Source organism: Pan paniscus, chromosome 8, assembly GCF_029289425.2.
Source record: "Pan paniscus chromosome 8, NHGRI_mPanPan1-v2.0_pri, whole genome shotgun sequence".
NCBI classification, from domain to species: Eukaryota; Metazoa; Chordata; class Mammalia; order Primates; family Hominidae; genus Pan; species Pan paniscus.
In genome coordinates this window covers 125,716,352-125,742,342 of record NC_073257.2, presented here as the reverse complement: position 1 = coordinate 125,742,342, position 25,991 = coordinate 125,716,352, and the positions used below count along the sequence as shown (strand labels likewise).

At 37.8% G+C, this 25,991-nt stretch overlaps 2 protein-coding genes across 4 annotated transcripts in view; one reads left to right on the top strand and one right to left on the bottom strand.

The window, feature by feature from the left end:
* The window catches only part of NHLRC2 (NHL repeat containing 2), a 62,562-nt gene extending 58,436 nt beyond the window's left edge, over positions 1-4,126 (bottom strand). For both annotated transcript variants that reach the window (XM_003825604.6, XM_063607531.1), the window contains exons 1-2: positions 3,681-4,126; positions 62-214 (exon numbers count right to left, since the gene is read on the bottom strand). In XM_003825604.6, the coding sequence (XP_003825652.1) occupies positions 62-214; positions 3,681-3,858 (331 nt within the window). In that variant the 5' untranslated portion in view covers positions 3,859-4,126. The remainder of the gene's footprint in view (positions 1-61; positions 215-3,680) is intronic.
* Positions 3,868-24,047, top strand: DCLRE1A (DNA cross-link repair 1A). Of its 2 annotated transcripts, none has more exons than XM_008950932.3 (10): positions 3,868-4,378; positions 4,885-6,012; positions 8,093-9,757; positions 11,407-11,540; positions 12,942-13,060; positions 14,510-14,650; positions 16,297-16,442; positions 17,226-17,380; positions 21,576-21,717; positions 23,460-24,047. In XM_008950932.3, the coding sequence occupies exons 2-10, from the start codon at positions 5,553-5,555 to the stop codon at positions 23,618-23,620; spliced, it is 3,123 nt and encodes a 1,040-aa protein (XP_008949180.3). In that variant the 5' UTR covers positions 3,868-4,378; positions 4,885-5,552; the 3' UTR covers positions 23,621-24,047. The 2 variants fall into 2 exon arrangements, with proteins under 2 accessions (XP_008949180.3, XP_034787413.2); XM_034931522.3 differs by lacking the exon at positions 3,868-4,378 and adding an exon at positions 4,421-4,578.
* Positions 24,048-25,991: the final 1,944 nt, after the last annotated feature.

Genomic DNA, 25,991 nt, shown 5'->3' with positions numbered 1-25,991 from the left:
AGCCACTCTTCCAGTGACTATGCCAGGACAGTCTGTTAGAAACTAATTAAAGAGCAGATACCTTTATCAGAGTATGTGTGTTCTAATGCATGGAGATCAGGCAATAGGTGAATACAGTTTATGCAGCAGTAGGTGAAGAAATCAAGGACGACTATTTTTCCACATAGATCCTTGTAGACAGAAATAGGTTCTTCTGTGTTCAGCCATTCTAATCCTGAAATTTACATAAAATAAATTACAATGATTAAAGAGAAAGATAAAATTTACCTAAAACTTTCCATTAAAATGTGACCTTTTTTTTTTTTAAGACTAATGCAAATAAACACTTTGAGAGAGTAGCACCATATAAAGGCTGTGGCAGTTGCATGTATTTATAGTTGTTTACTATGAACCATCATTTTCTATCAACAAAAGAAATAAAAGACATATCTTTATGACTGTGACTAAACAGGTATTTGGGTTTGGAAGAACATACCAAAAAGGCAAATTAGCAGAGATTAAAAGCCCAAAAAGGGAAGAAAGCAAAGGAAGGGATGGGGGTACGGGTGGGGGAGCAGGAGGAGTAGAGGATGGGAAAGCTGCTATTATGATGCCATCTGCAAATAAAGCAAGAAAAAGCTACTAAATTCTTTCAGAAATAGGGTAACAGTCTGTGAAAAGGAGTAAAGGCAACACACTTAGGCAAAAAAAAAAAAAAAAAGGAAGAAATATCAAATAGTAAATGAACCTAATTACATAAACAATTAGATACAAATGGGCTACTGAGAATAAAGGTCAAGCTTAAGAATAGTAAGATATAACTAAACATCAAAAAGGAGTGAAATGTGTGTAAGGATAAACATACAAAATGCCTAAAACAGTTTCCTAAAGGAGAAGAAACTGAAATATTCTGGATTTGGATGAGACCGTAAATACAAAATAAAATATGCTAAATGTAAAGTTAAGCAAAATACACTTATTATTGTCACAGATTTCATTGAGGTAACATTAATATTAATGAAGAACGTGTTCCCTTTCCTCCAAAAAAAGAAAGCTCTGTATATGAAGAAAGATTTTGTTAACTAATAATAAAGTACAGCATCCCTATTTAACCAATTTAAGAAAACAAAGTTTACTGCTTATAAATAACTCAATGCAGCTATTACAACTATTAATTATACCTTGAAGCAGGTATTTAGAATAGCTTTTAGCAACTGAAAGCCAAACTTGGGAGGAATAAGTAAACAGTAACAGCTAATGATTAACAACAATAACTGTAGTTACTCAATCGTAACAAAATTCTAGAAAAAAAAATCTGCAGATCAAACTAGTATTTGGGCCAATTAGTCCAAACGAATGAGGTTTCAGGGTACAGTGACCTCTTAATTATCCATTTTGTTAAAATATTAATTATACACCAGATCAAGTGATCATACAAAACTTCACACTAATTAATGTATATTTCATATCCTACTTGCAAAATATTTATTAATCTGTCTTCTGTGACTTTTCTGTAAATAGTCAAGAGTGGCTTAGATCAGGGGGTATAGAAAGAATGACTACATCTTAGTCACCGTGCTAGATACTTACCAGGCTTAATAAAATGTATTTTACAATAACAATAATTACAATGAATACAATAAAAAGCTGCTAACATTTAGTAAGCTTTTCTGTGAATTAAGAATTTTACATATATTACTTTCAATACAAATAATAATCCTGAAAGGTAAATAATAGTTCAGTTTTGCAAGTGAGAAATATAAGGCTTTGAGGTCAAGTAACTTGCTCAAAATCACACAACCAACAAAATGGAAATAACAAGGATCTAATTCCAGGTCTCTGTGAATCTATCCATTACACTGCACTGTCTCCTATAAACATGTAAGTCTTCTAAGAAATGAACAAAGCATACAGTTTTTCAGATAAAGTTATGTTTATGACTTCCTGATTATAGTTTACTGCTAAAGAAACCAAGAAAACAGTCATTTCTAGCATTCTGTCCTCAATAATTGGGTCCAGGAGAAAATCATACTGTGTTAAACACAAAGCCTGAATATTTTATTTTATGTTTTTTTAGTTATGAGTCACAGAGGTCAAATCTCATGGGAATAAAATACACTCCCTGTAAATACAAACAAGACTAGAAAATAAAAAACATTCCCCAAATCCCAGTTGATGGCCTGCTTGTTTATAACAGTGTACTTACTATATAACTACCTTCTGCACCAAAACTTTTTTAAATCATATATTTGTATAGATGTAAACAATCTTTTAAAGTTTATTTGATGGGATAAGCATTCATGTACCCAATTCTTTTGTAAGAATTCCACAATATTTCAAATCCAGTATAAGATTAATAGCAGGAAAAATAAGCACTTCTCAAGGTGGGTAGTGCAAAAGACTTGGAAAGACACCAATACTCTGTTGTCGGAGGCAGGTTCCGATATACCTCCCATGAGATAACTGAATTCTGCCACATCCAACCAATTAACTATACATGTGGTTTCAGTGTCACGCCAGGACACATGCCAGCACCATCAGGCAAAGCAATGCTACTCCCATCCAAAGAAGGTAAAATACGTTTTCATTTATCATGGCAAGATATGCTTCACAAACATCCCTGCCGGGAATATCTGTTCCTTCATGCTCCAAAAGCTCACACAGCCAGGATTTAAACCCTGGAAATAGGCTATAATTGATTCCTATTTTTAAAAGTATTAGTTTCACGACTTTGAACGGAGAAGCACAGTACAGCTAAGAAACCAGCAAATCTAGGGTCTGTATAATCCAACTGGGGCAGTTATCAGCTGTGAGGCCCTGGGCATGTTACTTAACCTCTCTGTGCTTCCATTTCCTCAACTGTAAAAGGGGAATGATAGGAGCACCTCACTGGGATATAGAGGTAATTGAATAAGGTAATATCTCCTCAAGTGTTTAGGTATCCCCTCAAGTGTTTAGGACTGTGTGTGGCAGGCCGGGCGCGGTGGCTCACGCCTGTAATCCCAGCACTTTGGGAAACGGAGGCGGGAGGATCACTTGAAATCAGGAGGTCGAGACCAGCCTGGCCAACATAGTGAAACGCCGTCTCTACTAAAAATACAAACAAAACAAAACAACTAGCCAGGCGTGGTGGCGCGGGCCTGTAGTCCCAGCTACTCCGGAGGCTGAGGCAGGTGAATCGCCTGAACCTGGGAGGCGGAGGTTGCAGTGAGCCAAGATCACGCCACTGTACTCCAGCCTGGGAGACAGAGCGAGACTCCGTATCAAAAAAAAAAAAAAAAAAAAAACTGTGTGTGATACATGAAAAAGTGATCAATAAATGTCAAGATGATGCAGAAAGATGACCAGAAGACACTGGGGAACCAGATTGAATGGACAGAATGGTGTGGACGTTGCAATCATTGCCACCGGGGACACTAAATATTCACGGATTGTCCACTTGGCTAATATCAGGCGCGGGCGGGACTCAGGATACACAGACGAGTATGTGGATCCCCGTGCCAGGGAAACCCCCGTCGGTGGACGCTTGGGGACCCCTGGGAATTGCAGAACACGCGAACAGCGGCCCAAGTTAGGCGAAGGGCCACTCCCCGGGGCGCCAGCGACACAAACCCGCCTAGCCCACCGCTTCGCGGGAGGGCGCCGTCCCCGAGGAAGGGGAGGTGCCGGGAGGGGCCCCCACCCCGACGCCAGCCCCTCACCTTCCGGAAACTCGGGTACTGACAAGTCCTGCTCCCAGCCGTCCACCTTCTGCAGATACTGGTAGACCAGGCTGTCCTTCTCCTGCTGGGTAACGGCGTCGAGCAGGGCGTACTCTAGCGAGGTCTGCGCGGGGAGCAGGCCGGAGAGGCTGCGGCCCCGGGCTCCGGGCGCCGCCATCTTTCCGCCGGGCTCCCGATGCGGCCGCCGGGCCCGCGGGAGAGTCTCGCTGGGAGAGACGAAACGTTCACTGTCCTGTGGTTTCCAAACGGCGCATTCACCTCACCCTCCACTAGCCCCACTCCACGCCAATGACACTTTTTTCTTTTTAAAGCATAGGTCCAAGTGCCAAAAGTCCAAATCGGCGCAGTTCCCGGGGACGTAATTAAACTGCCGTCCCGACCCACCCCGCCCCTTTTCGGTCCCCACGCCGCAGCCGAGCCTGGACATTGAGAGCGTCAGATTCAACATGGAATAAGGCCTCAGGGACAGCGTCCCAGAGGCGCTAAGGGAAACATCCCCAACCCTCCACATTGGGAATTAGCGGACTTTCGAACACAAATAAAATACAATAAATCCGTAGGACTTAAAAGGGCAATGTATTTTTAAAAATTATTTTTAAAGTCTCTCTCTTTGACCAGCATCCGCCGATTCGACACGGCACTGGCAGCGGGAACTTGTTCCCGCCAAGACCCTAAAGGTAAAGGGGGTAGGGATAACCTCCAGAGAGAAGGCTTTGTAAACTGGAATTGACTGGCGCGAGTGGCTTTCACTTATACACAAACACAGCGTTTTGTCATCTGGGAGTGCTGAAAGTGCGGGCGCGAACACATTTTTAGATGGGGGTGCCGGGAGGAGCGGATGCAGCTGGAGCGGCTCCCTTGGGGTGCCGAGTGGCAGGTGGGGGGCGGCGAGGGTCCTTGAGGGCGGGCCTTAGAGTCTTCAGAAGGGGAGGACTCTGAGGGCTTTTTGGAGCTCGCTGTGCTTAACCTGGAGATGATTAAGGCCCCGCTTCCTGGCCTTCCAGCCTCTAATGCCAAAAGATAAGGGAGAGGCTGGCGTGTGACCCCGTTTTGAGTCAGGTGGACAGAGGGCTGGCCACCTTCGGAACCATGGGTGCAATACGGAGTCAGACCTCAATACAAGCCCACCCTTTCACATATTTGAACTTTTTTCACATATCAACTTTTTTTGTTCACTGTGCAGGGATTGTTCATTGCTGCTGGAGGAAGATCATGGACTGTCCCGGGAAACTGAAGTGGTTGAGTCTCCACTAGTCGTGGATGAGGGCAGTGACTTCGCAGTTTTTTGCGAATTACACATCTCTTTGATTATGTTGTGACTAGTTTTGTTAGATAGTTATTTAGTGTTTGGGATACCTGTTAAGCCCTTTGTCCAGGGACTGTGGTTGGATTTATGAATTATTTGGACGGTTGTCCACTTGAAAGAACTGACAGTAGCTTCATAACAATGTTACAAATCTCGTTCTAAGATTAAGCTGTTGAACCTATATTTCCCATTAGTGCTTAATTTTTGAAGTATTATTTTTATGAATCAAGCCCTGGAAAAGGACAAGATATTTGAATGAAATAGCACCCATAATGGAGAACTTCACAGTTGCTACTCCTGTGATAGGTTTATCTTAGTTTCATTGTGGTATAAATGGAATAGCAGGTGTTGTCAGGTACAAGGTTTGTAGCTTGCCAATATGTTCATTACCAACACTGCAGATTCCCATTGAGTTGGTGGGGGTTTTGTTACCTTTGTTTTTTTTTTTCTCAGCAAAATAATTCTATAACTTTCTGTTTGTGACAAGAAATGGACTTTCATTTTACTTAAGATTAATACTTCTTGAATGATAACATCATTTTGCCATGTTAGAAGACATTTCCGAAGAAGACATTTGGGAATACAAATCGAAAAGAAAACCAAAACGAGTTGATCCAAATAATGGCTCTAAAAATATTCTAAAATCTGTTGAAAAAGCAACAGATGGAAAATACCAGTCAAAACGGAGTAGAAACAGAAAAAGAGCCACAGAAGCTAAAGAGGTGAAGGACCATGAAATGCCCCTTGGAAATGCAGGTTGTCAGACTTCTGTAGCTTCTAGTCAGAATTCAAGTTGTGGAGATGGTATTCAGCAGACCCAAGACAAGGAAACCACTCCAGGAAAACTCTGTAGAACTCAAAAAAGCCGACACGTGTCCCCAAAGATACGTCCAGTTTATGATGGATACTGTCCAAATTGCCAGATGCCTTTTTCCTCATTGATAGGGCAGACACCTCGATGGCATGTTTTTGAATGTTTAGATTCTCCACCACGCTCTGAAACAGGTAAGACTGCAGAAAACGTAGTAGTTTCTAAATAATCTAAAAAGTCTTCATTAGGTCAGACATACCAATTCAGTGAAACAAGGAAGGCAAGCAGTAACCTAAAAGAGAGATGAGACACTGGGAGACACCATACCAGTCAACGGTATAATTGTAAAGCAAATGGCAGACTAGAAAACAGTTTAAATACGTTGTGTTATTTCATAAAAGTTCCGAAGTATCTGGATTATTTTCCATAAATGTTAACCGAATCCTTACTATGCTGGGTACTTTCACACTGTCTACTTACCCAACTTTCACAATCACCATATAAGGTAGGTAGTATTGACATTTTATAGATGAAAGTTCTTAAAAGTCAGATAACTTGTCCAATTGGTTATTTATTTTTTTGAGACGGAGTCTCTCTCTGTTGCCCAGACTGGAGTGCAGTGGCGCTATCTTGGCTCACTGCAAGCTCTGCTTCTGGGTTCACGCCATTCTCCTGCCTCAGCTTCCCGAGTAGCCGGGACTACAGGCGCCCGCCACCGCACCCGGCTAATTTTTTGTATTTTTAGTAGAGACGGAGTTTCGCCGTGTTAGCCAGGATGGTCTCGATCTCCTGACCTCGTGATCTGCCCGCCTCGGCCTCCCAAAGTGCTGGGATTACAGGCGTGAACCACCGCGCCCGGCCGCAGTTGGTTATTATTATGGAACTCCATAGAAAATTATAAATAGGCTGGGCACAGTGGCTCATGCCAGTAATCCCAGTACTTTGGGAGGTCGAGGCAGGCGGATCACTTGAGCCTGGGAATTCAAGACCAGCCTGTGCAACATGGTGAAACCCCATCTTTACAAAAAAAATTACCAAAAATTAGCCAGGTGTGGTGGGCTACTTGGAAGGCTGAGGTGGGTGGATCACCTGAGCCCAAGAGGTCGAGGCTGTAGGGCCCTGTGATCATGCCAGGGCACTCCAGCCTGGGTGAGGCGACAGAGGGAGACCTTGTCTGAAAAAAAAAAAAAAAAAAAAAAAGTATAGATATAGTGTGGTTTCTAAATATGGTTATGTTTTAGTCATCGTGCTATGTATACAGGAAGAGGAACTGTGAAGGAGTCCTAGGTGATTAAGATTCTAACAAAAAACGTGTCAAATGATAATAAAAGTATGCTATGTTTTTTATCTTTTAAAATATGTAATAAGTATTTAACGTAGAAAATCCTACTTGGAATATATATGGAGAACAGGTTGTTGTGATGATTTATATATTTTGAAATCATTTATATTCCATATATGGATTTTTTTAATCTGAAAAAGTTAAAATTCAGTAAAATAAAAAAATACTCAATATGGCTTTCATGTTAGCTATGATTCAGAATACATTTTATTATTAACCTGTAGTTATTTTAAAGTACTGCATGAAGATACAAAAAAAAAAACTCTTCTTTAAATTTGGCATTAGCCTTTCCCAGAAAAGGATAGCAAGTGAAAACCTCATAAATTTGCTAGTGATTTGCTTTCATGTAACTTGAAAATCAAGAATGGAAATTGGAGTCCATGGTTGAAGACCATGGTAAAATGTCATATAGATGAAGCCACCTCAAAAAATTTTGCTTTTGGTTTTTCACTAAACTCCTTTGAGTAGACTCTCAGATGGCTCTTGAATTAAATTCCGTTCTATAACAAATGCTTTTAAGAGGCATTTTTAAGTTAGGTTGTAAGCCATGGAGTTTTCTAATTTAATATAACAAATATAACATCTTTTTTGAGGGGAGGGAGGTGTCATTTTTTGATAAATCTGGAAATTAACATACACAGGGATATACCAAGATGGCTTATAGAAAGTTTCTCAATCATGGTAGTATGATAGGGAATAGTTTCCAAATTAGTAAAGCCTTATAATGAACCAATTTCTCAAATTCTATTCTTAGAATAGAATCTAAAACTTGTTCCGTGTATCAACAATTATAACTAATCTTATTAAAATTGTTGCTTTTTATTATATGCAATGTGGGTATTAAATAATGGAACCCAATTTATACTGCTAATGTTGTCAAAGCTTAGTCTATGCTTTGATCGTGTAATATTTTTTCTTTATTAAAATTTCAGAGTGTCCTGATGGTCTTCTGTGTACCTCAACCATTCCTTTTCATTACAAGAGATACACTCACTTCCTGCTAGCTCAAAGCAGGGCTGGTGATCATCCTTTTAGCAGCCCATCACCTGCGTCAGGTGGCAGTTTCAGTGAGACTAAGTCAGGCGTCCTTTGTAGCCTTGAGGAAAGATGGTCTTCGTATCAGAACCAAACTGATAACTCGGTTTCAAATGATCCCTTATTAATGACACAGTATTTTAAAAAGTCTCCGTCTCCGACTGAAGCCAGTGAAAAGATTTCTACTCATATCCAAACATCCCAACAAGCTCTACAATTTACAGAATTTGTTGAGAATGACAAACTGGTGGGAGTTGCTTTGCGTCTTGCACACAACTCAGAACACATAAATTTGCCATTGCCAGAAAATGACTTCAGTGACTGTGAAATCTCCTATTCTCCACTTCAGAGTGATGAAGACACTCATGATATCGATGAAAAACCGGATGATTCACAAGAACAACTATTTTTTACCGAAAGCTCAAAAGACGGCAGCCTCGAAGAAGTTGATGACAGCTGTGGTTTTTTTAAAAAACGACATGGTCCCTTACTGAAGGACCAGGATGAGAGCTGCCCCGAACTGAACAGCTTCTTAACTCGGGATAAGTATGATGAAGGATTGTATAGATTCAATAGTCTAAATGATTTGTCTCAACCTATTTCTCAAAATAATGAGAGTACTTTGCCTTATGATCTGGCATGTACTGGTGGTGATTTTGTGTTGTTTCCACCTGCATTGGCAGGGAAGCTTGCTGCTTCTGTTCATCAGGCAGCTAAAACAAAACCTGATGAGCCAGAATTTCACTCAGCTCAATCAAATAAACAGAAACAGGTAATTGAAGAATCATCTGTTTACAATCAAGTTTCTCTTCCGTTAGTTAAGAGTTTAATGTTGAAACCTTTTGAAAGTCAGGTAGAAGGGTATCTTTCTTCCCAACCAACCCAAAATACAATTAGAAAATTATCAAGTGAGAACTTGAATGCTAAGAATAATACTAACTCAGCATGTTTCTGCAGAAAGGCATTAGAGGGTGTGCCAGTTGGTAAAGCTACAATTTTAAATACAGAAAACTTGTCTAGTACACCTGCTCCGAAGTATTTGAAAATATTGCCTTCTGGTCTTAAGTATAATGCAAGACATCCTTCTACCAAGCTAATGAAGCAAATGGATATAGGTGTGTATTTTGGACTACCTCCCAAAGGAAAAGAAGAGAAATTGCTAGGGGAAAGTGCATTAGAAGGGATAAACTTAAATCCAGTTCCAAGTCCTAATCAAAAGAGGTCCTCGCAGTGCAAGAGGAAAGCAGAAAAATCTTTAAGTGATTTAGAATTTGATGCAAGTACTTTACATGAGAGTCAGCTTTCTGTGGAACTTTCTAGTGAGAGGTCACAGCGTCAAAAAAAGAGATGTAGAAAGTCAAATTCACTGCAGGAAGGAGCGTGTCAGAAGAGATCAGATCACCTTATTAATACAGAATCTGAAGCAGTCAATTTAAGTAAAGTCAAAGTCTTCACAAAATCAGCTCATGGTGGGCTGCAAAGGGGCAACAAGAAAATCCCAGAGTCATCTAATGTAGGAGGATCAAGAAAAAAGACATGTCCATTCTATAAGAAAATACCTGGTAAGTTGAAATGTCAGTACTCGATATATCAACAAAGACAACGTTTTTGAACTTTGTGTTTATTGCCCATTGTGTGTGTGTGTGTATGAGACAATTTTTTGTATATGTTTCCTTTGCTTTTATGATACTTCATGAGCCTCTAACGTAGATTTGGTTTTTGCCTATTTGATTTTTTTTGCTCCATTCAATTCATCAAGTTTCTATTAAACATGCCCTCTATGTAAGTGACTATACTAGTTAGGTAGATATTATGGGCTATAGAAAGATTAGTAAGAGAGGAATAGGGATTCAGCTTAATACAAAAGGAGGAAAGGCATCTCTGTAAATAACTATAATAAAAGGCAGCCTCTAAGTGCTTGTGAGAAATACAAAGTACTAAATAGTTTCAAAGATGGGAAATGTCACAGGTTTTACATATCATAGTAAATGCCAAAAATTTTAAAACCGTATTAGAACTTAGTTTCTCTGCCCTTTCATATACTTCGGTTGCTGCCAAAATATACTTGGTTGCTGAAAGATTTTTAAAGTGCTTTATTGATGTTCTAGATCTATAATTTGTTCAATATGTTTATGTAAAGAATAGCATTTATATACTTCATAACATCAGTGGTGTTTTTAATAATTATTTTGATTAATTTTCTGTACTTCATTTATTTATTTATTTATTTAGAGACAGAGTCTTGCTCTGTCGCCCAGGCTGGAGTGCAGTGGCGCAATCTCAGCTCACTGCAAGCTCCACCTCCCGAGTTCATGCCATTCTCCTGCCTCAGCCTCCCAAGTAGCTGGGACTACAGGCACCCGCCACCACGCCCGGCTAATTTTTTTTTCGTATTTTCAGTAGAGACGGGGTTTCACCATGCTAGCCAGGATGGTCTCGATCTCCTGACTTCGTGATCCGCCCGCCTCAGCCTCCCAAAGTGCTGGGATTACGGGCGTGAGCCACCGAGCCCGGCCAATTTTCTATACTTTAAATGATCCAAAAACCATGTGTTGATAAGCCTCAATAGAATTGGGAAGTTATGCTTATTTATTTGCACATCGCCAGTCAGTACACTTAATTATTTCTTGCATGAGCACATTTTAGAACAGTATTTCTCAACCTCTTCTTCATTACTGCTCCTCTAAGCAGCCTTTTTAGGCATTTTTTTTCTTGTTTCCCACCCCCTCCTCTAGTTCGACTGTGCAGCAAAATTCAAAGATGGTAGATACATTGTTTGTCTCATATGTGAGATTATGTTGGCCCTCAACCATTTTGGCTTCCTTAGATCAATACTGCCCCCATTGAGAATTCATGTTTTAGAAGAAAGTTAGCATTCTCCTTTTACTGTTTTGCAGAAGTAAAGTGCTAAGTATTATGAAAGTATTAGTTAAAACAAAGAAGTAGTTGGTTTGTAACCTAGAATTAAAAAAAAAAAATTTTGGTGCAATTATTCACAAATAAAAGTCTCTATACTGAGATACTTGGTAGAAACTTTTAAGACATTCTCATCTTTAGTGTTACCTTTTGTTAAATTTATGTGGTATAAGTTTTTAAATATAGTTAAATTGGAAATAAGAGGTAAAGAGGATAGAGGGTTCATTCAGTATTTATAATCAAATTGGGTATCTTAGCTCTTGCTCATCGTACTGTGTCGGTATTTTTATTGCAGGGACCGGCTTTACAGTTGATGCTTTTCAGTATGGCGTGGTTGAAGGTTGCACAGCCTATTTTCTCACACATTTTCATTCTGATCATTATGCTGGATTGTCTAAACACTTCACATTTCCAGTTTATTGTAGTGAGGTAAGTTTTAGTATTCTAACTTTTGACTTTGTAGAATGCTGTGAATTTCTAAGCAATTTGGTTCAAAAATAATAATTAAACCAGTAAGATCTTTCATTCTACTAGAAAAAAAATGAGGAAACATATTCCACATAAAAGTTCTAAACTTAAAACGAGTTAATGTCAAGTTTCAGTTTTTAGAAAACATCTGTTTTATTACATGGAAACAAAAGATAAACTATTTCACGATGTACTTAAAACAAGAAGTTTCATTTAGTTAACATTCACTGAAAGCCTAAATGGATTCTCAAGGCAAAATACAGTCAGCCTGCTGTATCTGTGAGTGCCCTATCCATGGATTCAACCAACTGCAACTGAAAACATTCAAAAATAAAAAATAATACAACAATGAAAAATAATGCAAATTAAAAAATGTAGTATAACAACTATTTACATAGAATTTACATTGTATTAGGTGTTATAATTAATCTAAAGATGACTTAAAGAGGATATGCGTAGGTTATATGCAAATACTATGCCATTTTATATAAAGGACTTGAGCATCCTGAGATTTTGGTGTCCTCAGGGGGTCCTGGAACCAGTCCCCTGCAGATACTGAGGGACATGACTGTATCGAGCTTCAAGGAGCTTATAACCTCCAGAGGAAACATTCATAAATAATGCCATATTGGGATTGGTATCATAATAGAAGTAGTACTCCCTAGGAGTAGGGAGAAGAGAGTGCTTTATCCTGTCCTGGGCTAAGGTTAGACACAGTTTTGTGGTAAAAGATACCTCGAACTAATTATTAAAAAGTGAACATTTTAATGCTCATTACTAATGGCTTGAACTAGAATTTGATTTAATCTTCACAGCATTCTTGAAGCATGCTTCAGGAATTCTTTTTATTAATGAAACACCTGGGGTTTGGAGAAGTTAAGTGATGTGCCCCAGGTCACAGAGCTAGCAATGGCAGAGTCTGAACTTGTATGCAAATCTGTCTGATTCCAGGACCAGGCAGAGGAAAGAGCATTCTAGGTAGAGAGTAAAGTTTATGTAAAGGCACAGGCACCTGAGAAATATGCCCATTCCAGGCACTTCAGATAATTCAAAATGGCTAGAACACAAGGTAGGGAATAACAGGAGACAAATCCACAGGAACGGGCTGGAACCAGATCACTCAGGCTTTTGTATGTCATGGTGGGAAGGATGGACTCTTCACAGATGAGGTGAAGTCAGTGACGATGTTCAAGCAGAGTAGTGGCACGGCCATTATAGGAAATTCTTCCTGGCCTTGTGGAGTGTTTACTTAAATATAAGTAGGAAAATGGATGTTATTAAGATGCTATGGTTCTAAACTAGGTATGAAATAAAATATTTAGTGTTTTACTGCATCAGCAATAAGCACGTCCTGTTTTGCAGATAACTGGCAATTTGTTGAAGAACAAGCTTCATGTGCAAGAACAATATATTCACCCATTGCCACTGGACACTGAATGTATTGTGAATGGTGTCAAAGTTGTTTTGCTTGATGCCAATCAGTAAGTATTAAAGTCATCTTAATAGCACATTTTTTAAATGTTCAAAAGGACAACACATTGGCATGATTAATAACTTTTTTCATTATAATTAATATGCTTGATATTTCTTAAAAGTTGAGTAAGATGTTTCTCCTTTTGAAAAATAATGTGCCCAATTATAGAATCAGAGATTAAAATTAAAGGGATCTTCTAAATGTTATCTAACCCATTTTTTATCCAGTTTAAATTACTGCACTTGACATCTGAGATTCCATCTTATTTTTTTAAATACTTTAACATATTGTTGTTGCTGTTCTTTGCAAGATAACATTTTGCCATTTTCTTTAGTATCATTTATCATTTACATAAATTAACAGCTTGTATTCCATTCAGATACTAGAGGTCGGTTTTATCTCCCCCTACCCCTCTTTAAACTAAGAAATCATTCAGGCTTTAGATATTAAAGGTTTGGAAGATTTTTTTTTCTTGGAAATGGCCTCCATTTTTCCCTCTTTTTTTCGTTTAATATAAAGTACTATCAGCATTCATGTTGTCAAAACACAACTGTCAACTCTGCTTCTTTCTACTTTCCATAGAATGTTAGCCCACTGTAACATAGAGGTCATAGATGAAGAGAAAGAAGACTAAATCTAGGTTACCTAAAATCCAGGCCAAGCTATTACATTAGGTTGCCTTTAAGTTTTTGTCTGCTAACTTTGCTGCTGTTTTTTTTTTTTTTTAATTGCCAGTTTGAATTCTGATTTTTTTTTTTTTTTTTGAGACAGAGTTTCGCTTTTTTTGCCCAGGTTGGAGTGCAATGGCACAGCCTCAGCTCACTGCAACCTCTGCCTCCCGGGTTCAAGTGATTCTCCTGCCTCAGCCTTCCAAGTAGCTGGGATTACAGGCGCACACCACCACGCCTGGCTAATTTTTGTATTTTTAGCAGAGACGGGATTTTGCTCTGTTGGCCAGGCTGGTTTCGAACTCCTGACCTCAGGTGATACACCCGCTTCGGCCTCCCAAAGTGCTGGGATTACAGGCGTGAGCCACCATGCCCGGCCGAGTTCTGATTTTTAAAGTCAACTTTATGGGGTTTTCACCATAGATCACAAAGTTAGCGTCAAGCTAGTATCACATAGTTCAGTGTCTCAGGCATACAAAACAGTCTTACCAGGCATAATATTCCTAGGGTTCAGAGTTCATTTCCTAGGAGCCAGCCAAGGGCCAGTCCTGAAGACATGCTTTTCTTGGGAATGTGTGGAGTTTGAGCAACCTGGGTCTGCCTTTCCTGCACACCAGTTCTTTTTATGATGTAAATTTCCTTGAGTTGAAGTGCCGCATTTCCTGTAGTGCAATGCCATGTCATTGTGGTCAACTAATAAAGCGTGCTAACTTGTTGATATTGAAATAGATACTGTTCCTTTAGGTGCTTGCCTGTGTTATGAACATTCCTTTGACATTTGTGTTCAGCTGTCCAGGTGCTGTCATGATCCTCTTTTATCTTCCTAATGGTACTGTCATATTACACACGGGAGACTTCAGAGCAGATCCCAGCATGGAACGTTCTCTTCTTGCGGACCAGAAAGTCCATATGCTGTACTTAGATACCACGTAAGACAGGCTTTTTTTGTGTGTTTCCTTTTCCCACTGACAGCCTTTGCTCTCTGTATTATGGTTATCAAAATGATGGCTTATTGCCAATTATTATTTTAAGGCTCTTTATCAGAAGGATGCTGTTTGAAAAATATATATATACTTGCTTAAGGGCAAATTTGAGATTGTATGTGTTAACTGACTACAGCTCATTTTTTTGTGTGATTTATTTTTGAAAATATGTTACATGAGAATCCTGTTACTGAAACAAGGAAGAAAAACTTAGGAGCAAACTTTAGGAAGACACCCTTTTAAGTTGTCCTTTCAGAGTAACTGTGTAGCTATTAATTGTGAAGAGAAGACAGAGGTCAAAATGTGACTCTGTTTTTGAGTATCCGAAGTTGCTGTTGTTCTTTTCTTAAAAAGATAATTTATAAGTGACAGTTTTGAATTCCTGAGTGCTATAAATATAATGGCACAAGCCATTACATTTTAACTGTGTATGTATTTCTCCCTAGCTTTATTAAGTAAATAAAAATTGTATATATTTCTGGTATATGATGTGATTTTATATATTAAAATATCTCATCAACTTGTTAGAAATTATCTTAACCATTTCAACCTGTTTCAAGGAGACGTACATTTGGATGCAATATTTTAGTAAAAGATGGTCTTTCCACATCCAGTTTTCTCACACTATAACTGGTTTTCCCATTGTTCTATATGAGTTTTAAGCACTGGATAAATTAAGAAAATAAGTTTTTTAAAAAACCCTTTTTTGTTACCTAGTTCTATTCTGATATGATTCTGAATTTCCTCATGGGTTTTTATAGGAGAAAGGTTATTCTTCCTCTTCTCTAGTGGTTGACTAGCAAAAACAATTCTGAAAATTGGGAAAAATATGTTTCTTTGGCTTTTGCAGTTTATTACATTTTTAGTGAAAAAGTGCTTACTTTTCATCTCAAATATAGATAGATAGATAGTAGCTTAATTTTTCACTGGATTATATTGCATGGAGATAGACCCAACTGGATCTGTTGTATTTGTATGTGTGTGTGTGTGTATGTGCATGTGTGTGTGTATACACATGTACATATATATACACATAGTATATATATTTTGTGTCTGTAAGAAATGATATTAATATCAACCATGTCAATATTAACTGATTTAAAACTGTTTCACTAAATTCATATTTAGTTTCATTACTTTAATCATTTTTTATTGTCAGTCTTTAGTCCAAATATAATCCTTATCAATATGATTTTTTGATAGTGTTTGGAGTTAAATAAAAGACAGTGAGGTTTATAATTTATAACTAAAATAGCTGGCTTGCTAGAAATATTCTTGGAGGAAAAAAGTCTTCAAAAAGACAATTTTTTGAGAGTGATAAAAGAAATATAATGAAAAAGATAAATTGAAAACTTACAATTTGATCTTAAGTTAGTAGTAACTGGTAAATAATTCCAACCACAGGCAGTGAGATAACTTGTGGTGTTAATATATTACACTGCTGTAATATATTGTATGTAATATATTACATACAATGTTAATATATTACATTGTATGTAAGTTGCTAACGCTTGTTTTCTAAAATAGCATCCAGCTTAAGGTGATGGCTTTTTTATTGTTCTTTTAGTAAGTACCATGTTTCCATATCACAGATATTGTAGCCCAGAATACACGTTTCCATCTCAGCAAGAGGTTATCCGGTTTGCCATCAACACTGCCTTTGAGGCTGTAACTCTAAACCCACATGCTCTTGTTGTCTGTGGCACTTACTCTATTGGAAAAGAGAAAGTCTTCCTAGGTGAGTGGTAGGTGTATCTAATTTACATTAATATATTATAAAGATCAGATTCTTTTTGCATAATGCCCTTTCAGTTTCTACTCTTGTATTTGATAATTATTTCCTGTAATGATTCAATATTACCTTTGAAGTTGAAGGAAAATTTGACAGTTTGAAACATTTAATCTTTGAAAGGTTTGACTTTAGGGAAACATTTGATAATTGTGTTTAATTTAGGCTTTCTAGATATAAGAAATTTATAGAGCAGCTGCCCATGCTACATTGTTATTTAGTAAACTTTGAAAGATGATTAATGCATAGTTGTATTGCTGCATTCTTTGAGGATAATAATTATATTGGCAATCAGTTTTAATTTTTGTTCCTAAATGATTTCTGGATGTATAACTTAGTTTGTCCAGGTAGTATTGTACTAATTTGCAAAATACTTTCCATTTCTTCTTACGTATGGCCACATTATATCAAACATTAAAGATGATAAAGCTGGGGCTTTTAATTTCTTCAAATTTAGTTCCTTCCTTTCCTCTACCCACTTTCTATACACTTTTGCAGTTTTTAAATAGTAAATAATAAGCCTTTAAAAATAAATTATTTGGTTTTCTCACAATTCATTCCACACAGTAAACTAACAAAATGATTCAGCCTTTTTGAGATATCATGGTAAAAGTGTGAATGTTTTGAATTTCCTTTTATTTGGTAAATTCTTACCTTAAAATTTGCTTAAGCTGTAACTTTTTTTTCACAAGCTGTAAGTTTACTATTTTTAATCTTTTCTTTTGCCCATAGCCATTGCTGATGTTTTAGGTTCAAAAGTGGGCATGTCCCGGGAAAAATATAAAACTCTACAGTGCCTCAATATACCAGAAATTAATTCACTCATCACTACCGACATGTGCAGTTCATTGGTTCACCTTCTCCCAATGATGCAAATTAATTTTAAGGTAAGCATTCAAGAGATATGTCTTTTAGGATGAACAAAAAAGGTAATCTGATTATTTTAAGCTTCATTTAACTTAGAGGAATTCAATTATAATAGAGTCGCCCATAGTAAAATTTGCCCTAGACGATCTTTTAAGAGGAATTTTAAATGTTCATAGTTTTTCTAGATGTGCAACTCTGTAGAGTAATTCATATGCCCACCAGAAGTTTAGGAGCTAGAGAACTAATATATAGGAAGGAACAAAAATGGAAAGGTATGCAGCTATCTGGTCATTCAAACCTTCAATTTTTAAGATAATTTTCCAGTTCTTTCTGGATGAGTGGGGAAATGAGTGAAGAATCTAAGAAGTTCTTACTTTATTTCAGGTCTGTTCTATTCTGTATTAATATTAAGCCTTTCTAGATTGATAAATATTGAAAATTTACTTGTTGCGACAATTAAATGAAATAGTGGAAGTGTATCCTAAGAGGAAGTTTGAGCATTAGTTCCAAGGTGTAAGTTAAGACATATGATATGACCTTGCTGGGATTTGGGGGCTTATTTGTCAGACTTATTCATATGCTAACTAACGTTTATTCCATATACTAACATTTTGACACCTGGCAATTGAATACATCAAACCTGTATAATAAAATAAATTCAGAACATAATGCATGAAACAATGTATTTTCACATTTGCTATTGTGTTTATGAAATAAAAAGAATGAATGAGAGGTGAGGCAATGGAGACAGGAAGACTAGAGCATGGCGTGAAGAGGAGCTGGATACTTTGATGGCCAAAGGGAGGAGGGTTGCTTGTCTGTTGGCCATCAGAGATGAGGATTTTTATGTTTTAATGGACAGGCAGAATCTAAGATAAGAGAATAATTGATGAACTAAGATTTCTGAGCAAGATCTGAAAAATAAGTAATGAAGTGCATCCACTTTGAACAGGAAGAGGGCCACCTCTTCCTCTCTGACAGTTCCGTCACAACCTACCACTCTACAGACTGTGCGTTCTGATGCATATGGCCTTCTTGTAGACAGCATATATTTACAAATCCCAACTTAAACAAGGTTTAGATTTTCACTACTACAAACTCAAACATTTTGTTGTTGTTGTTGTTGTTGTTTTGAGACAGAGTCTCACCCTGTTGCCCAGGCTGGAGTGCAGTGGTGCAACCTTGGCTCACTGCAACCTCTGCCTCCCAGGTTCAAACGATTCTCATGCCTCAGCCTCCTGAGTGGCTGGAATTACAGGCATGTGCCACTATGTCCGGTTAATTTTTGTATTTTTAGTAGAGATGGGGTTTCGCCATGTTGACCAGGCTGATCTCAAACTCCTGAGCTCAAGTGGTCTGCCCGCCTCAGCCTCCCAAAGTGCTGATATTACAGGTGTGAGCCACCATGCCTGACCTAAGCATAACTTTTTAATACAGGAATTCAAGTTGGTTTTAATAACTCAGAAATGTTGATTTTGAATGATTTTTTGAGGCTAGTGTCCTTGGAGGAGTGATCTGGAGTCATTAAATCTATATTTTTGATAGTCATCAAGTCTGTATGTTTCCACGTCTAGGATTTTATAATAAAACACAAGTTCTTTGTGAAAAGGTCAGTCTGTAAGGCTCCTAGCTGCTGATGGTGTAATAGACGATGAGAGATAGAAAAAGCTGAGAAAGGGCAGGTGGTTTCCATTAGAAGGTGGGGTTTACTGACCTCCTGCCCACTAGGCTGTAAGCTCTCAGAAAGTGAAGTCTGTATCTTCTTGTCCTCCACACTGACCCTAGCAACTATGTAATACCAGAATGGATATTTACCGGTATTGCCTTCAGTAGTCCCTCCTCTTCCTCCATTAAAGTGACTGGGTATTGATCACATTTTCTGAAGACTTCTTTTTTTTTCTTTTAATATTTGTTTATTAAACATTCTAGCAATGATAATGGAAATATGTATTTAAAATATTTTTGAATAGATGATACATTCACAACGTTAAAAACAAAACTAGAAAATGGCCTATTGTGAAAAGTTTTTTTCCTCCCCTGTCCCTCATTTACCCAAATATTTTCGGAAGATTTCTTTTTTTCTTTTTTTTTTTTTTTGAGACAGGGTCTCGCTCTGTCCCCCAGGCTGGAGTGCAGTGGCTTGGTCTTGGCTCACTGCAACCTCCATCTCCCGGGTTCATGCTATTCTCCTGCCTCAGCCTCCCGAGTAGCTGGGAATACAGGCACCTGCCACCACGCCCGACTAATTTTTTGTATTTTTAGTAGAGATGGAGTTTCACCGTGTTAGCCAGGATGGTCTCAATCTCCTGACCTCGTGATCTGCCCGCCTTGGCCTCCCAAAGTGCTGGGAATACACGCGTGAGCCACCACGCCCGGCCTCGGAAGATTTCTTACCTCCAAAACACAGATGGAGTAGAAGCTGATGTTTGTAATTAGAGCCATTTTTTTTTTTTTTTTTTTTTTTTACCAGCCAAAAGTTGTGTTTCATGAGAGATAATTACTTTTTGTGAAAAGGTAATCCTAATACAGTTTTCAAGGTGCCCAGGGCGTGCCTGAAAGCCTTTGAAAGGCTATAAATTCAATTCATGCTATCTAGTTCAACATCCCAAGTTCACGTATGTGCTACGTAGTTGACTACCACCTGATTTAAACCTGATTGATTGATTGTGGTAAAATGTTATAACAATGATGTTATAGATGATTATTTGCATGCTGAAAAAATAATTCTAGTAACATTGCTAAAAGTGTTTTTCTCCCAAACTGGTTACCAATAAACGGAGAGAGACAAGTCATAAATCAGAGATTTCATATTGACTAAAGTATTCTTAATAAATTTCCTCATGAGAATAGTTCTCAGATTGTGGTTAATGGACTATTTGTAGCTGCTGGTAGTCTTTTTTTCTGTAGATTTGGCTTATATGATAGTATCCAAAGTTTTTGTTTATGGTACAAGCTAATGATGTTTTTGTGGTAACTCTAATTTGTCCCACAAAAAGCAAATATTAGTTATCATTTAATTCTTCTGGATGGTTTTGCAGAGACAAATAGGAATGGACAGGTTTGATGATGTGTATTGAAAGTTGGACTCAGTTTATGTATTATATGTATAATTACTCTAAACCTCAGTTTCTTATTATTTTCTTTCTTTGTGAGGACAAGGGCAGAAGGAATAGTGATTAAACAAATAATATTACATTAGCTAGGTCCTAGACTAAGCAAGGCAAAAACTTGCAAATTTGCAGAGCCAAGAATATTGAAATGGAAATTTAGTTATGTATCAATAACTTTAACTTTTTTTGGTGTGCATAGTAATTGGTAAGAAATATGGTTGTCTTATGGTAGTTATTTTTATATTCACTTCTAATTAATAAAAGGCTCTTATTTGATACAAAAGATTAAAGGATTGTTACCAATTCATCAATAAAATGAATTTTATTATTCATTCTAAGTCTTTGAAACTATGGATTTTAGTCCTCAGACCAAAAGTATTAGATTTTTTTGTATTCCTTGTGCCATTATTATTTATAACTGGATTTCTGTTATCTTTCGAAGACTGAACTTCAGTCATTGATTTTCTAAGAGTTTTATCAAATGTCATCATTTATGATTAGTTTGGGGAAGTTCTGTTCTACTCAAGACTTATAAGGGGAGCATATTACTTCCAACAATAGTGGTATGAAAAGTTTTAAAATAAATCTAGTTCATGTTTAAAGGGTAAAAGGCATAAACACCTGAAAAGAATGCTATTAAGCAGCTGTAAAATGTATCTCTGTGTTGAGTATAATGCCATTCACATAAAATTATTTCTATCCACCTAGCTATCCCCTTTTGGTGTATATGCATGGAGATATGTTTGCATTGGTGTTTACCATTGTTGATATTATTATCTCTGTAGAGTAAGATTTGGAGAGTAGTTTTTGTTTTTGGTAGCTATCAGAATTGTAATTTGTTTATACCTAATTGCTTGTGTTTAAAGTTGTCTCACTATACTTTTTTTTCCAGACTGTACTTGTTTAACTTCAGATAAGTAAAGGAGAAAACATTTTATATATTTTTTCAGTGATTATTTTTTAGAAGCATAGCACTAGGTTGTTGAAGCTAATGCTTAAAAATGAAAACTCCCCATGCCTGTGCCAGTATAACATCTTTAATCAGTCTGTTTTATTCCATATAACTCGTCTCCATTGACCTCAATATGCTATTTTAATTTAACAGGGCTTACAGAGTCATTTGAAGAAGTGTGGTGGGAAATACAATCAGATTTTGGCATTTCGACCTACAGGATGGACACACTCTAACAAGTTCACTAGAATAGCAGATGTTATTCCCCAGACCAAAGGAAACATTTCAATATATGGTATAGTTATTAAATTTTCTCACTTATAATGTTTATAATTACTTTACATTTTAAAAAATGTTGTAAGGTTCAAATCCAACAAAAACAGGCACCAAAGAATTTAATAATTCAAGAGTTTTCATCTCTCTACAACTCTAATCCTGTATCTAGTCCATTGTAAACTGATATAAAGGAGCTTGACTAGTAGTTAGACATTAATGAATACAGATCATTTCACTTTGTGATCAGTGATATTGAGAGGAAATTGCAGAATTAACTTGAAAGGACTACTGTGGTTGTATACTGGAAGTATAGATGACAATGTGAGATTGGGAGCAGGAAGATGATGGGTTAGATGTGGTGACAGCAGGAGATACAGACTTGCCTGTTTTCATCCTTGAAGGAGGTTTACCACTGCCTTCTGAGTTGGCTTATTGCAGTGACAGCTGATGGAAACATGTTTGGGGTGTCACCAGACCAGTGATTTACCCTCAGCCTCTGAAGACCCTAGTATACTGAAAATAGGACCCTTTTCACCTTTCTCTGTGGTACTTGATTTTCAACAAAGAAGATAAAGGGTGTGTGTTTTTTTTCTTTTTTTCCTATTTTTTTATGTGTGCAAAGCTTGGGGACAAATCTGCTTACCTTCTCTGGAAGTGAGAGTCTCCTGCTTGTTATTCTTCACATTTGACTCATATTTCTTCCATATTTTCCTGAAACCTGTAGCTAAGTAAAGTGTCTAAAGGAAGAATTGTTTAATAAGAAAAACCTAATTAAATAGGACTCTCTGGAAATGCATGTTATTAAGTATACACGCAATAACGTAATCGATTTTTGAATGTTCTAAGTTTCATATCTGTATTAGTCCATTCTCCCACTGCTTTAAAGAACTATCTAAAACTGGGTAATTTATGAAGAATAGAGGTTTAATAGACTCAGTTCCACAGGCTTAACAAGAAGCATGACTGGGAGGGCTCAGGAAACTTACAATCATGACAGAAGGCAAAGGGCAAGCAAGCACATCTTACATCTTATCCTAGCGGAGTAGGAGAGTGAGAGAGAGCACAAAGGGGGAAGTGCCACGCACTTTCAAACCATCAGATCTCCTGAAAACTCACTATCTTATTTTTTTTTTTAATTTTTTGAGACAAGAGTCTTGCTGTGTCGCCAGGCTGGAGTGCAGTGGCACGATCTCGGCTCACTGCAACCTCCATCTACTGGGTTCAAGCAATTCTTCTGCCTCAGCCTCTCGAGTAGCTGGGATTACAGGCATGTGCCACCACGCCTGGCTAATTTTTGTATTTTTAGTGGAGACGGGGTTTCACCTTGTTGGCCAGGCTGGCCTCGAACTCCTGACCTCAGGTAATCTGCCCGCTTCGGCCTCCCAAAGTGCTGGGATTACAGGCGTGAGCCACCATGCCTGACCAAGAACTCACTATCAGAAGAACAACAAGGGGCAGATCTGCCCCCATGATCCAATCGCCTCCCACCAGGCCCCTCCCCCAGCACATAGGGATTACAATTTGAGATGAGATTTGGGTGGAGACACAGAGCCAAACCATATCGGTATCATTTTAATGTCTTAATCTTTATTATTCATAAAAGATATCAAGTTTTCTTATCAGAACTAAAGCACTGAGGGGTTTTTGACAAAAATACTGTGGATTGCTTTTCTCTTTTGTTTTATTCTATTTTATTTTAGGATTGTGAAAGTTTAAATTAGTTTGATTTTAGTGTACAAATTCGTTTCTTTTTTGTTACAGGAATTCCTTACAGTGAACACAGCAGCTACCTAGAAATGAAGCGCTTTGTCCAGTGGCTGAAGCCCCAGAAAATCATACCTACTGTAAATGTGGGCACCTGGAAATCTAGGAGCACAATGGAGAAATATTTTAGAGAGTGGAAATTGGAAGCCGGATATTGATGATACCTCCGAGGATTCAGTAGTAGTTAAGTTCCTTGGATGTAGCTTGTTAGTAGTTAAATCTATAGAAATGTGAAATACACTTTGTGTGGAAAAACCTCATGAAGATTGTTCAGATAGTTTATTTTCTCATTTATGTTTGAACAACGTGCTCGTGGTGCTGAATGCCTCTCAGCATCATCAAGGATAACTGAAACTGGGTCTCCCTGGGACCCTTAATTTCTTGTCCCCTGCCCTCCATGGGCAGTTATATTCTGCATCAAGCCTTAGAAGAGGAAGCAAAGGCAGATTCAGGGACCAAAAGGATTAATGATAGTTAATAAAGTAGTTTGAAGCATTATATATATGAGTAATTATGTGTCTTTAAAGTTATGAGATGAAACTTTTATATGACATGTATACTTAAATAAAATTAATATAAAATTTGCTCTGGTGTCTTTTGTTTTTTTTTTGTTTGTTTTTAATAGATTTTATTTTATTTATTTATTTATTTATTTATTTATTTTTGAGATGGAGTCTCGCACTGTCACCTGGGCTGTAGTGCGATGGCTCGCTGCAACCTCCACCTCCCGGGTTCAAGTGATTCTCCTGCCTCAGCCTCCCGAGTAGCTGGGATTACAGGCGCCCACCACCATGCCCAGCTAATTTTTTGCATTTTTAGTAGAGACGGAGTTTCACTATGTTGGCCAGGCTGGTCTCGAACTCCCGACTTCATGATCCGCCTGCCTTGGCCTCCCAAAGTGCTGGGATTACAGGTGTGAGCCACCGCACCCGGCCCAAGACTTTATTTTTCAGAGCAGTTTTAGGTTCACAGCAAAGTTGAGTAGAAGGTACGGAGATTCCCCATATACTTCCTGCCACCCCCACATGCTTAGCTCCCCTGTGATCAACATTGCTCACCTGAATGGTACATTTGTGACAAGAGATGAACCTACGTTGACACATCATAATCACCCAAAGTCCACAATTTACATTAAGGTCACTCTTGGTGTTGTACATTCCTTGGTTTGTATAATGTATAATGACATATCCATGATTGTAATATCCTACAAAATTTTTGCTGTCCCCAAAATCCTTTTTTCTCTGCTTATTCATTTTTCCATCCCCCCAAACCCCTGGCAAACAGTGATCTTTTTGCTATCTCCATATTTGCTTTTTCTAAAATGTCATGTAGTTGGAATCATACAATAGGTATCCTTTTCAGATTGGTTTTTTTCACTTTGTAATATTTAAGGGTCTTCCATATCTTTTTGTGGCTTGATAGCTCATTTCTTTTTAGCACTGAGTACTATTCCTTTGTATGGATGTATCGCAGTTTGTTTATCCATCATCTACTGAAGGACATCTTGATTGCTTCCAAGTTTTGGCAATGAGGAATAAAGCTGCTATAAGCATCCTGATCCAGGCTTTTCTGTGGGCTAAGTTTTCAACACCTTTGGGTAAATATACTACCCAGCAACCTCAGTCCTTGATAAGAGTATGTTTGCTTTTATAAGAAAGTGCCAAACTGTCTTCCAAAGTGGCTATACAATTTTATATTCCCACCAGCAACTAATGAGCATTACTGTTGCTCCACATCTTCACTAGCACTTGGTGTCAGTTTCCTGGATTTTGGTCATCCTCCTAGGTGCATAGTGATATCTCATTTTTGTTTTTATTTGCATTTCCCTAATGACATATGATATGGAACATCTTTTCATCTGCTTATTTGCCGTCTATATATCTCTGATGAAGTGTCTGTTCAGATCTTTGGCTCACTTTTTAATTGGGTTGTCCATTTTCTTATTGTTGAGGGTTTTTAAATTTGTATTTTATTTTTTCTTATTTTTTTTAAAAAAATACAGTACTTTGAGTTGCTGTTTTATTTTATTTTATTTTTAAGAGATGGGGTCTTGCTAGGTTGCCCATGCAGGAGTGCAGTGGCTATTCACAGGTGCGATTATAGCAACAGTACAGCCTCAAACTCCTGGCCTCAAGCTGTCCTCTTGCCTCAGCCTCTGGAGTAGCTAGGACTACTGGAGCATGCCACTGCACCTGGTTATTGTTGAGTTTTAAGAGTTATTTGTTTATTTTGGGTAACAGTCCTTTATCAGATTTATCTTTTGCAAATATTTTCTCCCAGTTTGTGGCTTGTCTATTTATTCTCTTGGCAGTGTACAATGTCTTTTTTTTTTTTTTTTTTTTTTTTTTTTTTGAGACGGAGTTTCCGTCTTTCACCCAGGCTGGAGTAAAGTGGCACAACGTTGGCTCACTGCAACCTCTGCCTCCCGGGTTCAAGCGATTCTTCTGCCTCAGCCTCCCGAGTAGCTGGATCTATAGGTGCCCACCACCACGCCTGGCTAATTTTTGTATTTTTAGTAGAGATGAGGTT

Excerpts from the sequence above, each read along its gene's own strand:
- DCLRE1A (XM_008950932.3), top strand. The coding sequence starts at position 5,553 with ATGTTAGAAGACATTTCCGAAGAAGACATTTGGGAATACAAATCGAAA. Across the intron at positions 13,061-14,509 it reads GTTTTGCTTGATGCCAATCA|CTGTCCAGGTGCTGTCATGA; the intron begins GTAAGTATTAAA and ends ATTTGTGTTCAG. Across the intron at positions 16,443-17,225 it reads AAAAGAGAAAGTCTTCCTAG|CCATTGCTGATGTTTTAGGT; the intron begins GTGAGTGGTAGG and ends TTTTGCCCATAG.